At 44.6% G+C, this 20,418-nt stretch overlaps 1 protein-coding gene across 5 annotated transcripts in view; it reads right to left on the bottom strand.

Moving 5' to 3' along the window:
- Positions 1–68: 68 nt before the first annotated feature.
- The window catches only part of LOC142575913 (cytochrome P450 3A41-like), an 84,208-nt gene continuing 63,858 nt past the window's right edge, over positions 69–20,418 (bottom strand). For 4 of the 5 annotated variants that reach the window (XM_075685712.1, XM_075685710.1, XM_075685709.1 and 1 more), the window contains 8 exons: positions 19,657–19,745; positions 17,817–17,962; positions 16,468–16,583; positions 15,271–15,361; positions 13,497–13,654; positions 11,404–11,492; positions 10,470–10,607; positions 9,579–9,786 (listed from right to left, as the gene is read on the bottom strand). In XM_075685712.1, the coding sequence (XP_075541827.1) occupies positions 9,594–9,786; positions 10,470–10,607; positions 11,404–11,492; positions 13,497–13,654; positions 15,271–15,361; positions 16,468–16,583; positions 17,817–17,962; positions 19,657–19,745 (1,020 nt within the window). In that variant the 3' untranslated portion in view covers positions 9,579–9,593. Of the gene's footprint in view, positions 641–9,578; positions 9,787–10,469; positions 10,608–11,403; positions 11,493–13,496; positions 13,655–15,270; positions 15,362–16,467; positions 16,584–17,816; positions 17,963–19,656; positions 19,746–20,418 lie in introns of those variants that run through there. The other variant, XM_075685708.1, reaches the window with a different exon arrangement.

The raw sequence follows: 20,418 nt of genomic DNA, 5'->3' as shown, positions 1-20,418 counted from the left end.
ACGAGCATAGATTTTTTCTACCCAAATTGTTTAAATTTGTAATCAAACGTTTTTTTTATTATTTCTCCTTTCTTGAGACTGCAGATACGTGCTTCCGGGCATGCATATCGCATGTTGTGATTCTGGGCAAGAGCGCCGAGCGGATATTGCGAGAACTGCTCGAAGCTCCCTATATAAAGAAAGACAGCGCAAGCTCGCGTTTGCGGCGCGTGAGTCTCCTTGTATTCTACACAGATAGGTTCTTTTGACACACACTCCTCATGAGCATATCAAAGCAAAGAAAATCGCTTAAGGGTGTTTCGACGTGCGATGTATTGCAAACGCACAATCGGACATACATATATTCGCGTTTCTCGTGCTCTCCTTTTATTAAACTGAGGGAGAGTTGGTTCTGTATGTCGTCTCGTCCCTGAGGCGTTTTTTTTTTTCGCGGCATTAAAATGAATGTACAGTAAAGCGCTCCAATTTGCCTAGCAAGAACTTCTTTTCAGTAAACAAGGAGAAATCACGCTTTTTGTGCAAGGCACATTCGACATCATCCTGAAACGTTGTTCGCCGAGGGCTGACGGGTCACTGGCCGCAGAAGCAATGGACCGTCGAAAGAAGGAGACACTTGTGCAGGTTTCAACTTCAGCGGAATCTGTTGAGCAGAAGAAAGCACAATATTAAGTGTAGTCAACAGGCATTTAAAGGCGTTGTCTTTGACAAATATCAACGCTAGTTTTACACTGCGATTCATTAAGATTTAAAAGAGAACTAAAATAGCCTTAATGCTGCATGGAAGTGGTGTAACGTAGGGGGGATGAAGCTTATTAACAAAGAAACTCCATTCCTGCGCAGAAATTATAAAAAAAATCTTTGAATACGAATATTACACGCGGGGCACTCTATTAGTCGAAACCGACAGTATTATGGTTCTAGATATTACAATCGCAAGCCGACTAACCTGGTCCATGCACACTGATTCACTCGGTGCATCTGCGGCTCGCAAGCTCGGTCTTTTGAATCCCTATCTAAATAATCTTCTTAAGTTACTAGCCTCATATTATAATCAGGTCACTCTTAAATTATGCATGTGCGGTGTGGAACCCCTGCACAAAAGAAGATGTCGACAATCTTGAATAAAAAACCTAACTACTTTTATTTCTCTTTATATTCATCAGAAATAAGCGGCATTTTTACCGTGGCAACTTCATGCGAACTAATGGTAGGGTTACGATGAAAACACACAGAAATCTAATCAGACTAAAGTTTGTTTGCTAGTTATGATATCATGACCTTTGGCTAAATCCCTTATCTTATCTGTAACCGTTCTCAACTGGGAATACACGACGTTACAATTCGCACAGTTTAACCTACATCCGCAACCACGAATAAATTACAAGTATTCCTTCTTCACCAGAACAATAACAGACTAGAATCATTTTTCAAATGGCATATTTTTGTCCCACAATAGTAGTATAATATTTTCCATTGAAGTGACCGCTGGATATTCCCGCGCATTTATCGGCGTACCAGGTTACGTTGGTACTTTTTTTTCTTGTCCGTGATTGTTATTATGTGTTATAGTATTATGAACATTACCATGGACTAAATATTCCTTATCAGCATACATTGCTTCCACACCTGCTTTGGCTTTGCAAAAGTGGGCCCCAATATTTCACTGTACAGACGCATGAGGTTGCTTTTGCCGTTGGTGCCACCACCGTTGTGCTGTCTCGGTATCAAGTGGGCGGAAGGTTAGAAGGTCTCTAGTGACCTGAGAGACGTGCAATGCCTTAAACTGCGCAAATTTTATCAGAGTGTATTTCACGATGACTGATAAAAAAATTAAAGTGTAGCCTTTACATGCAAGAAACACGATGCGATTGTGAGGCACGCCGTACTGTGGGAGTCCGGATCAATTTTGACTACCTGGGGTTCTGCCTACAGGCATCTGCAAACATCACATGCAGGACTATCAGCCATTCCAATTAGTGCTGAGTAGACATTTGTGAAGGCAACTCCAAGCCACAACCGACACAGGACGGACGCTTCGCGTCGGTGCAGACTGGCCGGAGGTCTGAGTTGAAGTGACGGGTTTAGTCTGCGCAGTCTTGTGCGCCTTGTATGTACGGTATTCCACTCTGCTAAGGTGATCGTGCGAGCTAGACTGCGAAGTTGTCTCAAGGCGTCGGTCCTTGAGAGAGGAATAGGGACGCAGCGGTCTTATTGGTTTGACGTCCGAGCTGCCTTGTCTGCGTCAAGAGAACACTGACCACTTATTGTGCCATTGTACGCATTTTCAAGCACAAAGACAATCTTTGTCCAACACAATGAGGAAATTAGAGGATCGTCCTCTGAGTGAACAGACAGTACTAGAGCACCGTCCCCAGCCATCATCGGTCCAGAGGGCAGTGAAGGCACTTTCGTGTTTTCTCAGAACGTCTGGTTTGCGCGAGCAGCTTTAACTGAAGTACTGTCCGCACACGTATTTCCACCTTCTCTCTCCCTTCTCTCTCTTTCCCTAGCGCAGGATAGCCAACCATACTCTTAACTGGTTAACATCCCTGCCTTCCTATATTCCCTCTCTCTCTCTCTCTCTGGGGTTCTGTAGCGAGCACCTAAATGAAGGCACGCAAGCGTTACTGCATATTCGCCCCCGTGGAAATATGACCGACGCAACCGCGAACGACTCCACGACCTCAAGCTCAGAAGCAGAACGCCATAAGCACTGCGCTACCGCGGCGGTTGCGACTGTCGACGTTACTGCAACTAGCATTCAAGAATTGTAGCCTCACAAATTATCTCTAAAGACACCTTTATTTACGCGAGGATTTTGTGATTTCTATTGCTTCGGGTTCCTTAGCAACTGCACATATGAGGGGTTCGTTGTTCTACGTATATATAATTGATTTTCATTGTAAGCTAGGACCCCTTCCCACCACCATCACTGCTTAAAGGCCCTGCTCGACCTTTTGCGCTACTATCAGTGCATATCGTGCGGCATTTACTTCAGGTTATGCACCTGCGTACATGCCAGTGTTTTCTCCGTTATATTTCAGCCGTTCAGAAGTGCATATAATGATTTCAGGACTACAGGAGAAGTCAGATCTGCCGGCCCCTGCTTCAGAATCAACTGAGCTTACTCCTCTTGTATGAATAGTACAGCAACCACGTGCACATCTATAACGATGGATCGACTACGTCGTCCGGTTATGTGGTGGTGTGCTCTTTAAACCAACGCGAGGAATAACACTGTGGTTCAAGACATCTCATGTCACGACCTCAACGGCGGCAGAACTAACGGCTCTGCTTCGTGCGCTGGAATTCATTGATTCTGAAATAACTAGAAAATGGGCTGTGTTCCCTGTCTCAAAACCGCCATTACAGTGCGCGCAGTCAGTTCTCCGACGCGGATGTCATGACCAGCTGACATACGAAATCGTTAAACTTCACCATCACGTCCAGCAAAAAGGTTAAGAGGTTGCCCTTCATTGGGTACTTGGCCCTTCTGGAATCAGTGGCAATGATTCCACCTATAACGCTGCTCTCACATCACATCAAGAAGAGCATAGCGTTCCTATTCCGCTTGCGAGGAAAGCCGCCGCAAGGCAGCTTCGACATCTGGCACGCTGTCTCTCACTGACCGAGTGGAACTCGTCAAACTTAAGACTTACACAACTGCATCAATTAAACCCCTCACTGCAACTCCGACCTCCATACGGACTTCCTGGACGTGAAGCTACGTTTCTTTGTCGCCTTTGTTTAGGAGTTGCCTTCACAAAGGCATACTCTACATTAATTTGAGCGACCGATAGTGCAGCGTGCAAGGTCTGCGGTACCGAAGAAAATGTCAACCACCTGCTTTGCCAATGTACACGATATGCCCCAGAAACACAAGAACTTGCTCTCTGCAAAAACTGGACAATTGGCCGCTTTTCGTGCAGGTGCTGCTGGAACACCTCCCCCACCGCTCGTCGGTCCATAAAGCGGTGAAGGCAGTTTTGTGTTTCTTGAGAACAACGGGCTTGTGTGAAGGTCTGCGTCTATTAGTGCAATTACTATTAGACCACACGCGTCAGCAAACTCGAAACTAATTTCCTTCTTTCCTTCCCTCTTCCCTCTCCTTGTCATCTTTGTTTTCCCCTTTCCCATTCCCGCGGTGTAGCGTAGGCAACCGGACTTTATTCTGGCTAATCTCCTTGCCTTCTGCTTTTCTCTTTCGTTCCTTCCTTGTAACCAAGGCGAGTGCGAATTCACACTTTTATCAGTAAATTACTGCCTTGCGACGCAACTCTAGTTCAGAACGTCTCGTAGCGCTGATATGCACGATATAAGCTTGTAAATGTATGGGGGATTTCTATAGACGTGCCCATCCTGTACATCTTCTACGCAGTCTCTCTCTCTCTATCTCTCTCTATTTAATGGGTGCACAGCATCGAACTGTTGTGTCGGGGGTTCCAGGTTTAAAACCAACCGTTGAACATGTACTTTAATAATTTTCTTGTTTTTATTTCACGCGAGAAAGCGAGGTTTCAGGGGCTAGCTATATCAGCAGCAGCTTGCCAAAGTGGAGGCAAATAGCCTAAGAATGCTAACCGCATTAAAAGCGAATAATCTAAATCAACATGCACATCACGCCACTAAATCGACTATGCAGCAGAGCCCTAGAGCAACGTTCTGTTTTGCGCTGCTGGCATGAACGTTGTGCGCAAAAACGCTGGCTTTCCTGCTGCACAGCTGCGTGTATAACACCCCCGTGGCGCATACTGTGGTCAGAACGGATTGGGCAGCGCACTTCGAGCTACAAACGATGACGCTTTTCAAGCTGCCTTTTCTCGTTCACCGTTGAAGGGGAACCACGCGCCGATGGCGGCGCTCTTCATCACGCTAGCGTAGAGTTACTCTATAGGGCTCCTGGAGGGAGCCAGTCATATGCACTAACTCTACATTAGCGTAGGAAGCCTTCCACGCCTATACGCATTGCTTGAGCCTGTGTGCGGGGAGTAGGGGTAGGAGGGGGGGGGGCTAAAACCTGTGTACGCCAGCGTTGTGAGGCACCTAGTAGTTGTGAGGGCACTGTTTCTTTTTCGCAGCCGCAGGTTCCTCGTCGCACTAGGATGTCGCCCCGGTGCGTTCTTAAAACATTGTCTCAGGCGATTGAGTTCAAGGCTAAACTTTGCTATCTCTTTCAGTGCTTCGTATTTTTGGGCGAAATTGTGGTATTCTTATTCAGATAGCAACCATGCGGATGCTCGAGGCGCATTTGAGTCATCGGTGTATCCGCCGTCGTTTCCGCCGACCATGTCGTGAGTTTCCGCTTGATTGCACATGTAAAATAACAATGAAACAAAGTGAGCGCAGCATCAGTGACATTCCCAGTCACCTCGATGCCGTTCATGATTGCTGCCTTCTGCAGCAAGCATTTACGTTGTGCGCACGCGCACTATAAACACACTAGCGTTCCTGTTGAGCTGCTGTGTCCTGGGTCTGAGCGCTGCGGGCAGTAAACATCAAACTAACAGTAACGATTATTTCACAGGGCGCTGAATAACGTTAAACGGTTTCCCGTCGGTCTCATCTCATTCAACATCGTGGTGCGACGCCTGTGATGCCACTGTTGGTATTCCTTATTGGGCCAGTGTTGTGAGATGCCTGGTATCTTCCAATGTGCTGTTTTTCAGCGCAGCAGGAGTTTCCTTGCGTATTGCGTCGCGCTAAAATGTCGCACCCAAGTATAGGGAAATACACCTTCTAAGGATCTCAAACACGACTCTAAACTACGCAATCACTGTCAATGCTTCGCCCTTCGGGCTAAACTGCTAACTTTCTCAAAAATTATAGAGGCAGCAATGGAAATATTAACCTCCATGCCGATACGTCATCACGAGGTACGATGATTATTTTCGTCCGTCCGTCCGTCCGTCCGTCCGTCCGTCCGTCTGTCTGTCTGTCTGTCTGTCTGTCTGTCTGTCTGTCTGTGTCTGTGTCTGTCTGTCTGTCTGTCTGTCTGTCTGTCTGTCTGTCTGTCTGTCTGTCTGTCTGTCTGTCTGTCTGTCTGTCTGTCTGTCTGTCTGTCTGTCTGTCTGTCTGTCTGTCTGTCTGTCTGTCTGTCTGTCTGTCTGTCTGTCTGTCTGTCTGTCTGTCTGTCTGTCTGTCTGTCTGTCTGTCTGTCTGTCTGTCTGTCTGTCTGTCTGTCTGTCTGTCTGTAGACGTTTTCCGGCCACCTTGTGTCACTTGGTCAATGGCCTAGCGGATAGAGCATCACGCTGCTGTGATGCCAACCGCGTTAGAAACCAATTATTTGGCAAACTTGGGTCATGGGTTTTTTACTTCGTGAAAGAGGTTTAACGGCGTCATCCGTTGACCGATTTCACGCCTGGTTTGGTTACTTGGTGTAAGCCACTACTTATGTGCCATTCTTCAATAGCTAACCCCAACTTGGATCACTGCACATAGTTCGGCAGTGTAGAAGAATGCTCACTCACACGTACTCATCGTAATTTTTCCCAGGCCCCGCAATCAGTCACGTTCACGCTCACCTCCACTCTCACTGAAAATCGCTCACTCATGTCCACACTCACCTCCACTCACACTCACTGGCACTCACTCGCGCTCGCACTCACTTCCGCTAACACTTATACAGGCACTTACTCGCACTGAAATTCACAGACACTTACTAGCGCGCGCACTCGCCTCTTCTCCACTCGCTGGTACCTCACTCGCCCTCACCTGCACTCACACTCACTGGCACTCACTCGCACTCACCTCCACTCACATCATTGGCACTCACCTTCACTCACAATCACTAGCAACCAGCTCCCCTCACCTCCACTCACTTGCACTCGCACTCATTTCTACTCACCTCCACTCACACTCACTGCACTCACTTGCACAAACATTCACTCACAATCACTGGCACTCACCTCCACTCACCTCCACTCACACTCACTGTGACTCACTTGCACTCGCACTCGCTTCCACTCACCTCCACTCACACTCATTGCACTAACACTCACCTTCACTCACAATCACTGGCATTTACTCGCACTCAGCTCCACTCACACTCACTGTCACTCACTTGCACTCTCTTCCACTCACCTCCACTCACACTCATTGCACTCACTCTCACTCACCTCCACTCACAATCACTGGCACTCATTCGCACTCGCTTCCACTCACACTCACTGGCACTCACTCGTACTCGCACGCACGTATTTGAAGTGAGTGTGAGTGAGTGTGTGAGTGCTTGTGTGTGAGTGTGAGTGAGTGTGCCAACCTGTATTACCGGGTATGTGAAACTAGATTTGTGCAGCTCTTCAATGGAACCTCTTTCACGCGAACTTGATTGACTGTGCATGTTCAAATAAAGGTGATCCAATTTTCAACTATCCTGTTTGTGGCTAACAAGGGCCATTAGGCATGTGCCACGGGATAAGTGCCACTTTTCTATGATGAAATCACGTAAATTTAACCGATGGTGGGCAGAGTGGAACCTGCCTCGTAAATAGTCATCCTTGTCTGGATATATATTCACACAATCGTCGATCATCAATTTCGCTGCGGTGGCGCTAGATGGAGCAGCGTGTCTAGAGAAAATGGAGTTGCTGTATATGGCTCGGTGCAGGAGCTATATACAGTAACTCTAAAATAGAAGCCCGAGAAAGCCTCCTGGCTGAATAAACACCGTACATATAGGGCGTTTGGGCGGTTTCGACACCGTAGGTCCATAGATTCCTTCACTGCTAGTCGCAGCAACGTCGACATTCATGTTAGATTGGTTGTGCCAGATTTGTTAAGAATTACTCCATTTGACATGGGCATACCGCATCGCTGTTAGAGGAAGTATTTCACAGTTCTTTAAAACGATTAGCTCAGGCCAACGAGGCGACTTCTCTGTTTATATATCCATTAAACGGTGAATTACATTCGTTGGTAAGTTGCTAAAACACGTTAGATTTCTGATTCGAAATAAACCGTCCCAACTAAATGAGATATTGCCTCAGATTGTTATTTCAGGAATTGAAAAATTTTTTGGTAAGATATTGAAATCGTGAAACAGGAAAACACTTAGACATAGTTGAAATATAACAGAAAGAAACAAAATATACCGCCCTTACGTGATGTTCACTTCATAGAGCACCTAATGCAACCTGACTGTACATCTAGCAATGCCAATAAATATAGTCTATTTTATGAAAATAATGGTCGCAAAGCCTAAATTCTCCCCCTCTAAGCGCTATATTCCGCGTAATAAATAAATTTCAGATATTTTCTTTTCTTTCCGAGTTAGATATGTGCTCAGTGCCGAGGCAGTCTAAAATTTTGGCATTATTGCAAAAGCAATTATACGGACACTCCAGGCGCATTTCTTCCGTCGCTGTCGGCATCGCCGTGAGGTTCCGTAGCAAATCCGAGGACGATAAAATTGCCGCAACGCTCCGCGTGCTCTATGTGCGATTGAAATTGTGTGAGGATGAGGCGGCGATCGCCGCTCAATCTTGCGCACGCAAGCGAGGAAAGCGACGAGGAAGAGCGGCGTCTTGCGGCGTTCGCTAGGATGCGGGGGCAGCGTTCTACTCCGTGCCGCTGTATCTTGAAAGCCGTCTGCGACGGGAACACAGTCCGCCCTGGCGCTGTGTTTTCAAGGCTTAGTTCACGTCGATGCGAGACGCAGGAGGAAGGTCAATTTGCTCGCTGCTGCTGCTGCTGCGTTTCCTCAGTCCAGCGTTTTGACAGCGAGTTTCTGCGATCATCGAGTGAGTTGTGTTCATGTTTGCTTGCGCACGCGGCACACAAGGCTTGTTAATTTAGTTAGTAAGCGAATGTTTAGATGTTTATACGGCCAATAAAACTATTATTCTTAATTCGTATTTTAATTCGTATCTTATTCGTATTATTCTTAATTCGTAATTTGCTGTCGCAATCGATGCTTCGCCTTTCGAGCGAAACTGACTTTTCTTCCGCGACCTTAAACAAATCTGTGAGTCTATAAAGACCATCCGTCGGTTGACGGCATTCGCTGTTTTTATTTCAGTACAATAAGCATTATTCATATCGGTAGCGCTTTAATCTAGAAAGATAGCATCTTCTCTTTCATATGGCTGTCCAGATCAATATCGCCGATCCATGCCTAAATTTATTGGACGCAAATAAAAGCTAATGGTGCTTTCGAGGGCGTATGAGCCCGACTAGTCGTGTAATCCCCCACTTGAAAAAAAGAAGTTATCGATTTCTTCGAAACCATGAAATGTGATTCCAAAGAAAGCCTTCTCATATGGGCTATGCACATGACAGATTCAGAAAGGCAACAACGAATTTTCATCCTCCCTGCTTTTAAAGCTACACTCTAACGACGCCAAGGGCTATTTAACAAATAGGCTGGGGAAGCTTTGTAGATGAGGACGCAGTGAACTTTACGTCATTATAACATTATTCGGTGAGTGCTCAAAGTAGTTTTGTATAGGTTCTGAAGTTAGCCCTGTATGTCATTCTTTTGTCTGCCAAGTAGCCGGCGTAGCGGCATCCTGATGTTTTATTCGTTACCCACAATAAAAACTTGGCATAGCGGATTGTATTGCAGCATATCTTCACGGATGTCTGCATTAGAGCTAATTGGTAAAATGTACTTTAACACTTGCCATTGTTTCAGAGCACGTCTCAAACCTAACGTGCTGAAGCAGAGAAGCGAGAGTTGTCTTGGCTTGGATCATAGCGAGACGCATGCCGACACAGTTGCGTGGACCCGCTCCGAAAGGCAGGTATGTGAACGGCCTTATGGCATCCTTGTTCTCCGGCATGAACCTGTTGGCCAGTGTGAAGTATAAGATGTCATTCGTGAGCACTTTCAGCTAGGTACACCATAAACAAGGACTGTGCGTGGTGCAAAAGCGTAATTTGCAACAATGGAGCCACCAACTAAATGCGCGTGAAGCGCGAAACATAAAGAAACTAAACGAAATCTAGTTTTGTTCCACCTTTGCTGGACAGGCATCCAGGTGTGAAAAGGAGAGAGCAATGAACAAATACAAGCCGTGCACCACCTACCATATTAAGTACAGTGAGAACGCGCATTCTCTTTTAAAGTGCACTTACCACCGCTACTTGCGCGAAGCTGTTGACTTTCACAGCTGAGCTACTCACTGTGACACACCTCACTATTCAAGTTGCAAAATTTATCGGGTCTGCGACGCTCCAAGCAAGACAGCGTAGGTCACGAGTTAACATAGCGTGCTTGCCCGCTGGCTGGCTTGGAGAACACTGTTGGTGGGAGGCCTGAGTGTTTTTATTCTAACTTGTTTAAGCCGCAATGATGAGACCTCAACACAGTCATCAACGTAAGATGTAAACGAGAGAACTTTCCGCCCATATTTTACTTTTGTATGCTTCAACCGAGGCGCCGTGACGACAGGATGCGGTAAACAAAATTGCGAAAAGCAAGGAATTAGCACGCATGTTGTTGGATTGATAACATAATGACCGCTTACCTGTCTGGATTGAAATTCTCCGGTTCAGGAAAGTATTCCGGATCGTGGTGGATTCCAGCCAAGGGAATGTCGACGCTCATCCCTGGCTTGAAGTGGATGCCAGCCACTGTTGTTTCTTCGGTGCAAAGACGCATGGTTCTGTGGTATGAAGTTCAGATTTGAAATTGCGGCAATTCTGCGCTACGAACATATTCACATTTGAGAAATATTTGTATTAGACCACCTGATGACATTGCTTGTTCAAGAGTGCTGCCTGACAGTAACATTTCACTAACTGAGCATTCTAACTCGACAAATCCATTGCGCTGCCTTGAATTCTCATCCGATTCGTGCATAGCGAACTGTCTTGTTTCCTATTTTAACTTTATGTGTGAGAAAATTATAAATGTTCGTGGCTGATGGTACTTAATTTGTCATAGTACTTATGATTAGTGTCACATATAAGCTTTGCTCCTCATAACAAAAAGAAGATGAAAACAAAGAAAATAATACCTTAGACAAGGCATTGTACTCTTTGCAGGTTATTTTATAAAATGTGCATTATGAGTAAAACATGACTGAACAATCTGAACCCGTACTGCTCTCACACCATGGACGCCCACGCAATAATGAAACATATTAATCATCCACGTATCAGCAGTCATGACAACAATGTTATGCGATGACTCCTTTGATCAATCGTTGCATTGGTCAGGTTATTCCCGTTATATTTAAAGTTGTGCCCTGATCGTTCACATTTATGCAGCTTCGTAAACACCCACGTTTCAAAAGATATTCTGTTTGGTACAGCGCCCAGAGCCCCGCCTACATATTCGCACACGCGACCGCATAGGACCCTAACCTTGGCTACATGTGGTCTTACTCTTTTGCTTTGGGCTGTGAACGAGTGAATGCTAATGAAAGAGATACTGAAACACATTTTCATCACGCTCACATAGAGCCGGGAGTGCAAAGTCTCAACGCCTCCTTGAAGCAAGCTTCGAGATAAGGCATCTCTTGCAGAGAATCGTAGGTGACTTCTCCCTGAAAAAAAATGAAACGAAAATAGACATAAAACCTCATTTGCTTTTTGACTTCCATATTCGGTAAGTTAAATAGACTCATAGCATACGCTACGCGTTCTCTTGATTGGCTGCGTTTCCTAAATTGCATGAGCCCATTAGACGGCGTCCTGCAATCTGAATCCAAACAAATTGACTGACGTTTAAGTCCACTTCCTGAAAGAAAACAAACAAGCGCATGGGGATGAAAAGATCACACTCCTAGACTTTTGTGCTTCAAAAACGCAAGAAGACCATGGTGGCCTCAATACTCCAGTGACAAGGTATAGCTGGAGTAGCTGGGGCTGTCGGGTGAGCTTCAACGTGGCCGACGCGCGAAAAGCTCTGCTCCTATTTTTCGTCAACAGCACCGCACAGTGCCGGTAAAGCGTGCCAGCATTACTCGCATGGATATGGCCTAGCGAAAGCAGGTGCCCGTCAAGTGCACGGCTGTCTGCGCATGCGTAACGGCTGCTATGCAACTATAGCGCCCTCGGTGCAGTTACGGCCGGTTGTGTTGTGCAGCCGTAGAGCATAAAATTTTCGCCGAACTTCGGAGCGTCCACAGGACATAGCTACCTTCGGTAGGCGTACTTCATTGTTCTCAGAACGATGAAGCATAACTAGACCTTGAGAGACTGAGGATAAATATGTTTACTACAAAGAAGAATGGCAAGCAGATGAGAAAGAACAGAAGGACACGAAGGTTAGTCAGTGCAAGAACCACTGTTTACGCTGGTACTGGAAGATAATGGTAATAAAAGAAACTAAATATAATAGGAAGAAAACCCGTTCAGAATAAACATAGGTAAAGTGAAAGATTCCAATAAACGCTATACTGTGCTCTCTCATTCACAAAGTCCTCATGTCTTCGAGGAGAGGAGCAACTGGTTTAACGCTTTCTGTGTTGAGGATGTTCTGCACCAGTGTCCCAGGATTTTGTTACCTGCCAAGGGTCTATCGTCCAGTCTATCCAGCGTATTTGAGGGCGCTTTTCTGGACAAATTATGGCGATCGCATTCACACAGAAAATGTCTGATGGTCTCCTCGCAGCAGCAGATGTCTCATCCTTGACCGGGCCGCTCCACAGCGGAATACGTTGGAATTCATGAGCGCCACGCCGAGCCGCAGGCGACACAGGGGTGTTGCTTCAGCTCGTGGTATTTCGGCGCAAAATGAGCTGCATATGGGGATCGAAGCTATGCAGACGAGTGCTCGTAAATTCGTGCGAGATTCAGTGTCCGAAGGCAAAAGTGTGGGGCAGGAACAGCCTACTTAAAGGCCGTACTTATGACACCCTACTTATGTCCAAAATTAGGGTTGCCCGCCAAAACCGAATTCTTGCAGCTACATTCATTCCAGCCTGTGGCATTCGTGTACAATCGACATCATCGTGGGCAGTTCGGGGTGTCTCACTCGCACAGCCATTACCAGAGATGCAACAGTGTTACGACATGCAATAATCTACACAGCATCCCCACAATATGTACGCTGCCCCTTCAAGATGTTCATCCACTAATAGATATAAATGTTTCACTCATCAGCTGAATGCATGTAAAGCAGGTCGATCTGAACAACTAGTTTACTAGTTTTGTGGCGAAACGGTGACATATCACACTCAATCAGGCTAAAAAGAGACGGCGCACAATAGCAGGGCGGTGGGAGTTGGGGAATGGTGACGCACTACTATTTCAACAAGGATTTATTGCGAGCCAAATGAGCTAGCTTTTGAGGAATGTGGTTGATAAAACAGCCAGGCACAATGACAAATGACAATTCAACTCTTCAAGGCTGCCAATATAGGTGTCGCCTATGTATGTCGAAAGTCAAAAATGAAATATTTAATTCAGGGGGTACCCGCTTCGTTTACGTTAAAGTAACGGAACTTCCGTTTACAGCTTTCAAGAATTCTCACCCGCTCAGCGCAGCTGTTTCCTTTACATACGTGATATACACAAGACAGATTTTTAAAAAATTCATCCCATACCTCAGAGAGTGCCTTGTCTACTTCCGCAATGACTTTGTCTTGACATTCTGGATTGAGGGCGAGGTAGTAAGTGGTAATACTAAGCGCCGTCGAGACTGTCTCCACACCGGCAACGAAGAATACTAATCCCTGGGCAGTTATTTCTTCCAGTGACATCTCTGAAAAATGTGCTTACAAATTTACAAATCAGTCGTTTTTTTTTCATTCATATCACTTACGGGCGGAAAATATTTAGATTATTTGTGCGAAAGTTCACGGTTTACTTAATATGAACACATGCAGCTATGTACGCGTGAAATTCAGCGCTAAGAAAATAAGAAGCAATATGGAATGACGAAGAAAACGAATAACTTGAGTTTGAGGTTCAGAGGAAGCTATATAATGTTTGAAGCGACAAGGCTTGATGACGTATAGGGATGACGCTTTTAGGAAAGGCGATAATCCCAGGTAGTTTTCCTTAACGCTAACAGTGAGAGGTGAGCATGAAAACAGGACATACGGTGTAGCCGTATGCATTTTTTTTTCATTTCATCATTATCATGCTAGTATTGTAACAATTCGAGGGTCCAAAAAGCCTGACCGCTAGTTTCCATTATGCCGAAACATGGAAGTAAAATGTAGCATAATCAGAACACATGATATGACTAACGGCAAGTAATTTCTGCAACGAATTTACTTTGACAAGTCCATTCTGTACTTATATATTCAATTTTTCTAAAGAGAACTTGATTTCAGAAAATTTTCCTCAAGGACCTTTGCTTACAAAACCCTGCAAACCTCTGTGTTCAGCTATGTTTTATTTAAATGGTTACTCACAAAGTTAGCTTGCAGGCATTGCCAGCTCATTGACGGCCTATTACTTTAAGGTTTGCTTTCATTATCAACGTTATTTATTAACTTTGTGCGTGAGCAGTGTGTCACTTGAGCAACAGAAGCCTTATATCAGCGTGTATAATTACATAGGTCAAAAGAGAAGACCGAGCCTACTCTTTCGTACCTGCATTCTGACTGCACGTTTCACTTCAATTGGAACCGAATAGCCGAAGAAAATTTTTTTGTCGGTGTACTATTCATCGTGACCTTTTTTTATATATATGTTGAAAAGTGTGGCAATTGTCATCGACGTCGTTTGTGCCTCTGCTCTTACCTGCCCTGTAAATTTACATAAGGCTTAGTGGTGGGTAGAAAACTGTGTAGGAAGACATTTGAAATAACGAAGAAGCCCGGTCTAGTCGGAGACATATATCGGTCTTAAAGAAATTCGGGCGCAAGGACAAGGAAAAGAAAGTGTGGCTAAGACTCCTCCTACATATTGTCTTACGTCCCAAGCATCAAGATTACCTGTCGACATTTAGAAGAAACGAAATTTGCATATGCGATTAGGAAGAATCGCTTGCAACCTGTCTAGCCGTGTGTCCTTTCTCTTAGGCATTTCGCGGCGCATTTAAAAGGTTATCAGTTAACAGTAACAGTTAACATAGACAATACAGAACCCTTTTTCCAAAGCCCTGCAAACTTTACGTACTCAGGTTCACTACATTACAAAAGAGTGACGACAATAAACTTTGCCACCTTCTAGAGCGTTAGGTAGCAGCATAAAGCACAATCATTGCAAAGCATTACAAAACACCTGTAGATAGCTGTAACGCGGCTTTCAGGAGACCGGAAGCCCTTAAACAAAAAAAAAAAAGCTGCACGCTCTTGAAAGGGAAGGATTTTATTAGCCCTTGAAATCATTTGCTTCGGAACATTACGACAAAACGAGAACACTTACTGTTTGCTGTAGCATTCTCGGGCTTTTTCTGTGAATTATCTTCCCAGCTGTACTCAGCGTCCATAAAGATTTGAAGGAAGTCGTCTTCTACCTGCAATCAAAGAAGCAAAAAAACTAGAGGCAGCAAGCTTGTGCCTTCATTTCATCTCGACAGTGTAACTGAATGTGTGTACATGAAACCAATTTTGTTGTGCAACTAAAGTGATTGTGCAAAGTTTCCGTGCTCTTCGTTTTCGTTCCAAAAACAGGGCAAAACAAACTATTCATTTCGTATAGTCTGGGAAAATTGTTGTTCGCGCCAGAGTCTCTTATATTGTTGGAGTCTCTTAATCCGCTGAAGCCGCCCGTGCGAGTTTCTTAACATTCGGTGTGCGTGTACCGAAGGCCTTAATACAGGTGTGCGAGGCTTGTCTCGAGCTTGGCTTGGCCTAAAAGATGGCCATGTCTGAGCAGATAAAGTTTTGCAGATATTTATTCAGCCGTACTTCCATTCTTTCAACCTTGTTTTATAAGGTCAATCCTTCACCTTTCTGTTAAGGTTAATCACATAAATTTCAACGAGTGAGCGCGGAAAACAAACACAGCCCGTTGAAAACGACTCACAGTGACAGCTGATTTTTACATCTGTCCTCCAGCTGTCGTGGCGGGCCGGTTCTTTTTACATTTGGCATTTTTTTGCAATTCATGATCCAAATATAGAGCAGTGTCGCGAAGCTGGAACTGACGCCACTAATTTACGTGCAACGTGAACACAGCTCAGGTTTGACTGCAGCGTCGGCATTGAACGGTGTCAAATGGCGCAAACACGTCATGCCAGAAATACGTCAAAGAAAGTCGAATTTTTACTTGTGGCTGCAAATAAATATATAGCTGAAATGTTGGTAATGCGAATTACGAGTAGGGGCATCAATTACCACGTTCAAAAAGCTTTGAAGAAACTTTCAATATACGATTCCCATGTAATTTTCAAATTACTGAAACATGAATGGCGGGTTCTATCGTAACTTGCACCACCTTGTGCGGACTTCGTTGAAACCTCCACGTAGCCGCGAGTACGCTTCATGTGTCACGTATACTGATAATTCGACTTAAGTGTGAGCTTTATGCTAGAATAGTGGCTGGCGTTTATATGTCGGGCGAAAGGGCGCTAACGTTCATAAATTATAAACATCCCCATCCAACTGTTCATCACTTCACCTTGTTCTTTGACTTCCGATCTTCAATCAAGAGCGAGACGAACGCCTTGAACAAATCGGTGGATGACTTCGGAGGGTAATCAGGTTTCAGAATCTTGCACAAACTTGGCATGAGAACTGGAAGAATTGGGGGACAAATTGTGAACTTTCTCATCCCGTTCATCGACAGCGCAAAAAAAAAGCAGATTAAATCATGGATGCTCGAGTACTTTTGTGTTGCAAAATTCTGCCTGGCGGCTATTCAGAGAGCGCACATATTCCACGTCAGCAAACTATTTACGCAAACGCGCGAAAGTTATAGCTGTCTTAAAGAAAACGTAATTTTTTTCCAGCTTTCATGTCGGAAGAAATATATAACCTTGAAAGCCGGCTTTCAAGGTTATAAATGCGCCTACATGTAACTCAAGGAGAGCTTGAAAGTTTAGCAGAATACGAAGTCTTTTTACCTTCATAACGTCATAAGACTTCTTGCTTGAATATCTTGATTCGTATTTGCAGAACTCCGGTTTCATTTAGCGCGAGAAATATGCTCCCGGCTTGAAAACTAGAACAAAATTTTGCCAGTGCAACCAACTTCTTAGTTCTCAGATGATTTATGTATGACGACATTGCTGCTTCCCGTTACCTCAATTCTTCGGTAGGTGACATAGATATATGCATGAATGATTCATTGAAGAAGTCTGCATAATGATATTTATCTATTACAGTGGCGTGACAAAATTTCTGCTAGTCACCAACACATACGTTAGTACCATGTTGCCACGTTCTTGTGACGGTGAATACCGCAGTGGCACAACTGGAATTCACGAAACTAACTGCGTATTTGGCGAACTTGCACCCACAAAACAAATAACACTAAGAGCCCAGCGAAGCGACAAGCACAATCACTAATCCCCAAATTCTGGTTGGAGGGCCGAGTGCATCGGTTATTTGAACATGACTTGTTAAATAGCCTAGCGGAATCTCTGGTGCTGGGTTGTGTTCTAGAATGTTCATCTGTATTCGCGTCGTGCGTACAATACGATAACGCAAGGTTCGGCGAAACATATGCAAGAAATATAATTGTCGACAGCATTCGAGGGTGCTCAGATACAGGGATACGTGCCTTGCGCTGTGCGACAACATTGTAATATTTGTTAGCTTCTGATAAATGGCCGCCGAAAACACATGAACGATGCACACGTGTCATTATTGCTCCAATGCACAAAGAAAGTACTGGGGAAAAAGCTTGAGGAATATGTTTTCTACTTCGCTAGATCCTTACTGTATAGCTAAAGTTAATAGTGACATGTGCTAATGCAATGATATGTGCCTCTCGTTTCCTCTAAGCAGAAAATACACATTACTCACACAACATCAGTGCTCTCCAGCCACCCTCATTCATATAAATACCCTCTAGACATTTTAAGATAGGATGGTTGGTGTCATTCTCGCTGTTGATATCAATACTGTAGCTCAAAGCAGCCGTGATGTCGAGTGCCGTGTGTGTGGCGAGCCTGCAAGAAAAAAAAACACTTTTTTTTCACATCGTTCTAACATGAAAGTTAAGCCTATGCATGCACGAAAGATTAAAATGCGAATCACTGGGGTAAGTATGCATTCGTATGCACCACTATGTGTATTTGAATGCAAAGTAAGCACGCTACATGGCGTTCCTGTGACGTTGTGTGAGTTGTCGCGTGCTAGGCGACAGCTGCGATAGACACCGGACACCGGCGGCGTCGGCGGACACCATCGCCAACCGAAACGGCTTTTAGAATGAGCTTATACCAGCGTACGCTGTAAGAAAAAGCTTACACTCTTGCTGGGTGACAAGTTGTACCTTGTCACCCAGCAGTGCCCGACACGTGTCTTGTTTTTTCTTCCTTTCTTAAAAACTCCACTTGCTGCTTTCCTGTCAAGAATACTATGTCACGTTGATGATGCTTATATAATTCATGATCTGTAAAAATTCGGCAGGGACACTTAAGAGGAAGCTTTAGCTCGGGCCCAACTGTGACGCGGCCTATTCAAATACATGTAAAACGCTAAAATGTTTTCCCGAGATAACCGCTTGACCGATTTTAATGAAATTTGTCGCATTTGAGAGACAAAGTTAAATTCTAGTGACTGTTGGAAGCGGAATTTCAATTTAGGTCCTGAGTTAAGTTAAAAAGATTTTCAGAAATTCAAAAGTTTGAAAAAAATAGAAGCACGAAGTTAACAAATTCATAGATCCGCATCGAGAACAGATATCGCGGTTCTGTAAATGGCATCCATTATATAATTGAAAGCGAACAAATTCGATGTGTCATTTTACACCTTACATGAATTTGTTGCGTTGTTTACAAGGGTTCTGCAAAAGCTGTGTTTCTATATTACTAAATATTTTTAATTCATGTGGGGCATATCAATTTTGTCCGCTTTAGATGCACTATTAGGTGCAATTCACAGAATTGTGATATCATTTTTCGTTGCTGAGTTACAAAGCTGTAAACTGGATAGTTTCGTTTTCTGAAAGTTTGCGATTTTTGCCAATTTTTGATAAAAGATTGACGACCTAAACCAAAAATTCGAAACAAGCAGTCACTAGATTTTAAGTTTTCCTTTTGAATGCAACAAACTTCGTGAAATTTGGTGCCGTGGTTGTTGAGAAAAACGAATTCTCCTTTTGCATGTATTTAGATAGGAGTACCCGAGCTAAGGCTTCCTCTTAAGACTGCTTACGTGTGGAAACGCGGAAGCATTATAGTGGCTTTGGTGAAATGTCTTTTTCCTACGCTTTCCGTGCGCGCGAAAGCTCTCGCCTGCGTTTTAACTCTGCCTCGGTAAGGCCATATGAAAACGCGCCAAGCGTCTCAATGCGCTCGCGTGCCCGCGAGGAGTTCATAACTCAAAAGACCGCTCAGCGGCATTCAATTGGGAATTTACGCTTTTTTTACTTTATAAACTCAATTTATACAGCGCCACCTCCTACCCACCTCCTACCCGTCACTTGCCCAACGACTCACACACTAGGCCACACGTTTAATCAGCCAGGTGGCTACGACGTACACAATGACGCACGCCCTAGCCACGCATTTAGTCAACCACAACCGTAGAGCCGCCGTGGCATTTGCAGAATGGGACGCTCGCACACTCGAGGCATAAAACCTCCTTACCAGGAGACGTCTACAAAATGAAGAAGGAATCGCAGCTGAGAATAACGCACCCACTGAAGTCCACGGGCTTATTCTGAGCTGCCGCATCCTTGACTCGTGACGTCATCTTTCTAAGAACGCTTTTCGCCTTCTTCAAGATCTGAAATTCATAAAACTACTGTCAAAACAGTGTTGAAAAAGGAAAGGCACATAACGCTGTATTTCACAGCAAAGCTTTTAGTGTGACTAGAAGTGCTCAAAAACATTTTGTGCCTGCCCACTCGAGGTCCTGAAACAACAATGTCACTCACTGACATCACATCCAAATCAAATGCGGAATATGTTAGGTGTGATATGCTAGTATATTTTGACATGTGTGGGTTCATTAGGGCACGGGGCTAAATAAATATTGCTAAGCTCTCGTTTTGTGCCTGTTTCGAGGTTTTATATGAAACGCTATGTTTCCCCGCCTACCGGGGTGAACGAAAGGTAGGAAGCGATTCTATATGTAGTTGGAAAGATTGGTTGCGCTTTCTAGACGATCACAAGGAAGAAGACAGGACAGGCGCAATCCTGTCAATCCCGTCATTCTATATGTGTAGGGGAACACGGGTCTTAAGCAACTGCTTTAAAGCCATATACGCCAACAAATGCGAAATGGTCCCACGCTGACGCACCGTTTTTGGTGGCATAGAACGCGAGAGCACACTGGCTCGTAAATACCAAGCGGGGCAGTGTCAAAACAAAGTGATAAGATAGCAACGCAAATAGACTGTGTTATTTACGGGTGCAAACAAGTACTTTGAGAAACACTTCGTACACTGTAGTGCGCG

The sequence above is a fragment of the Dermacentor variabilis genome, chromosome 3 (assembly GCF_050947875.1).
Source record: "Dermacentor variabilis isolate Ectoservices chromosome 3, ASM5094787v1, whole genome shotgun sequence".
Taxonomy (NCBI): Eukaryota; Metazoa; Arthropoda; class Arachnida; order Ixodida; family Ixodidae; genus Dermacentor; species Dermacentor variabilis.
The sequence above is the reverse complement of the archived record's forward strand: the minus strand, read 5'-3'. Positions and strand labels throughout refer to the sequence as shown.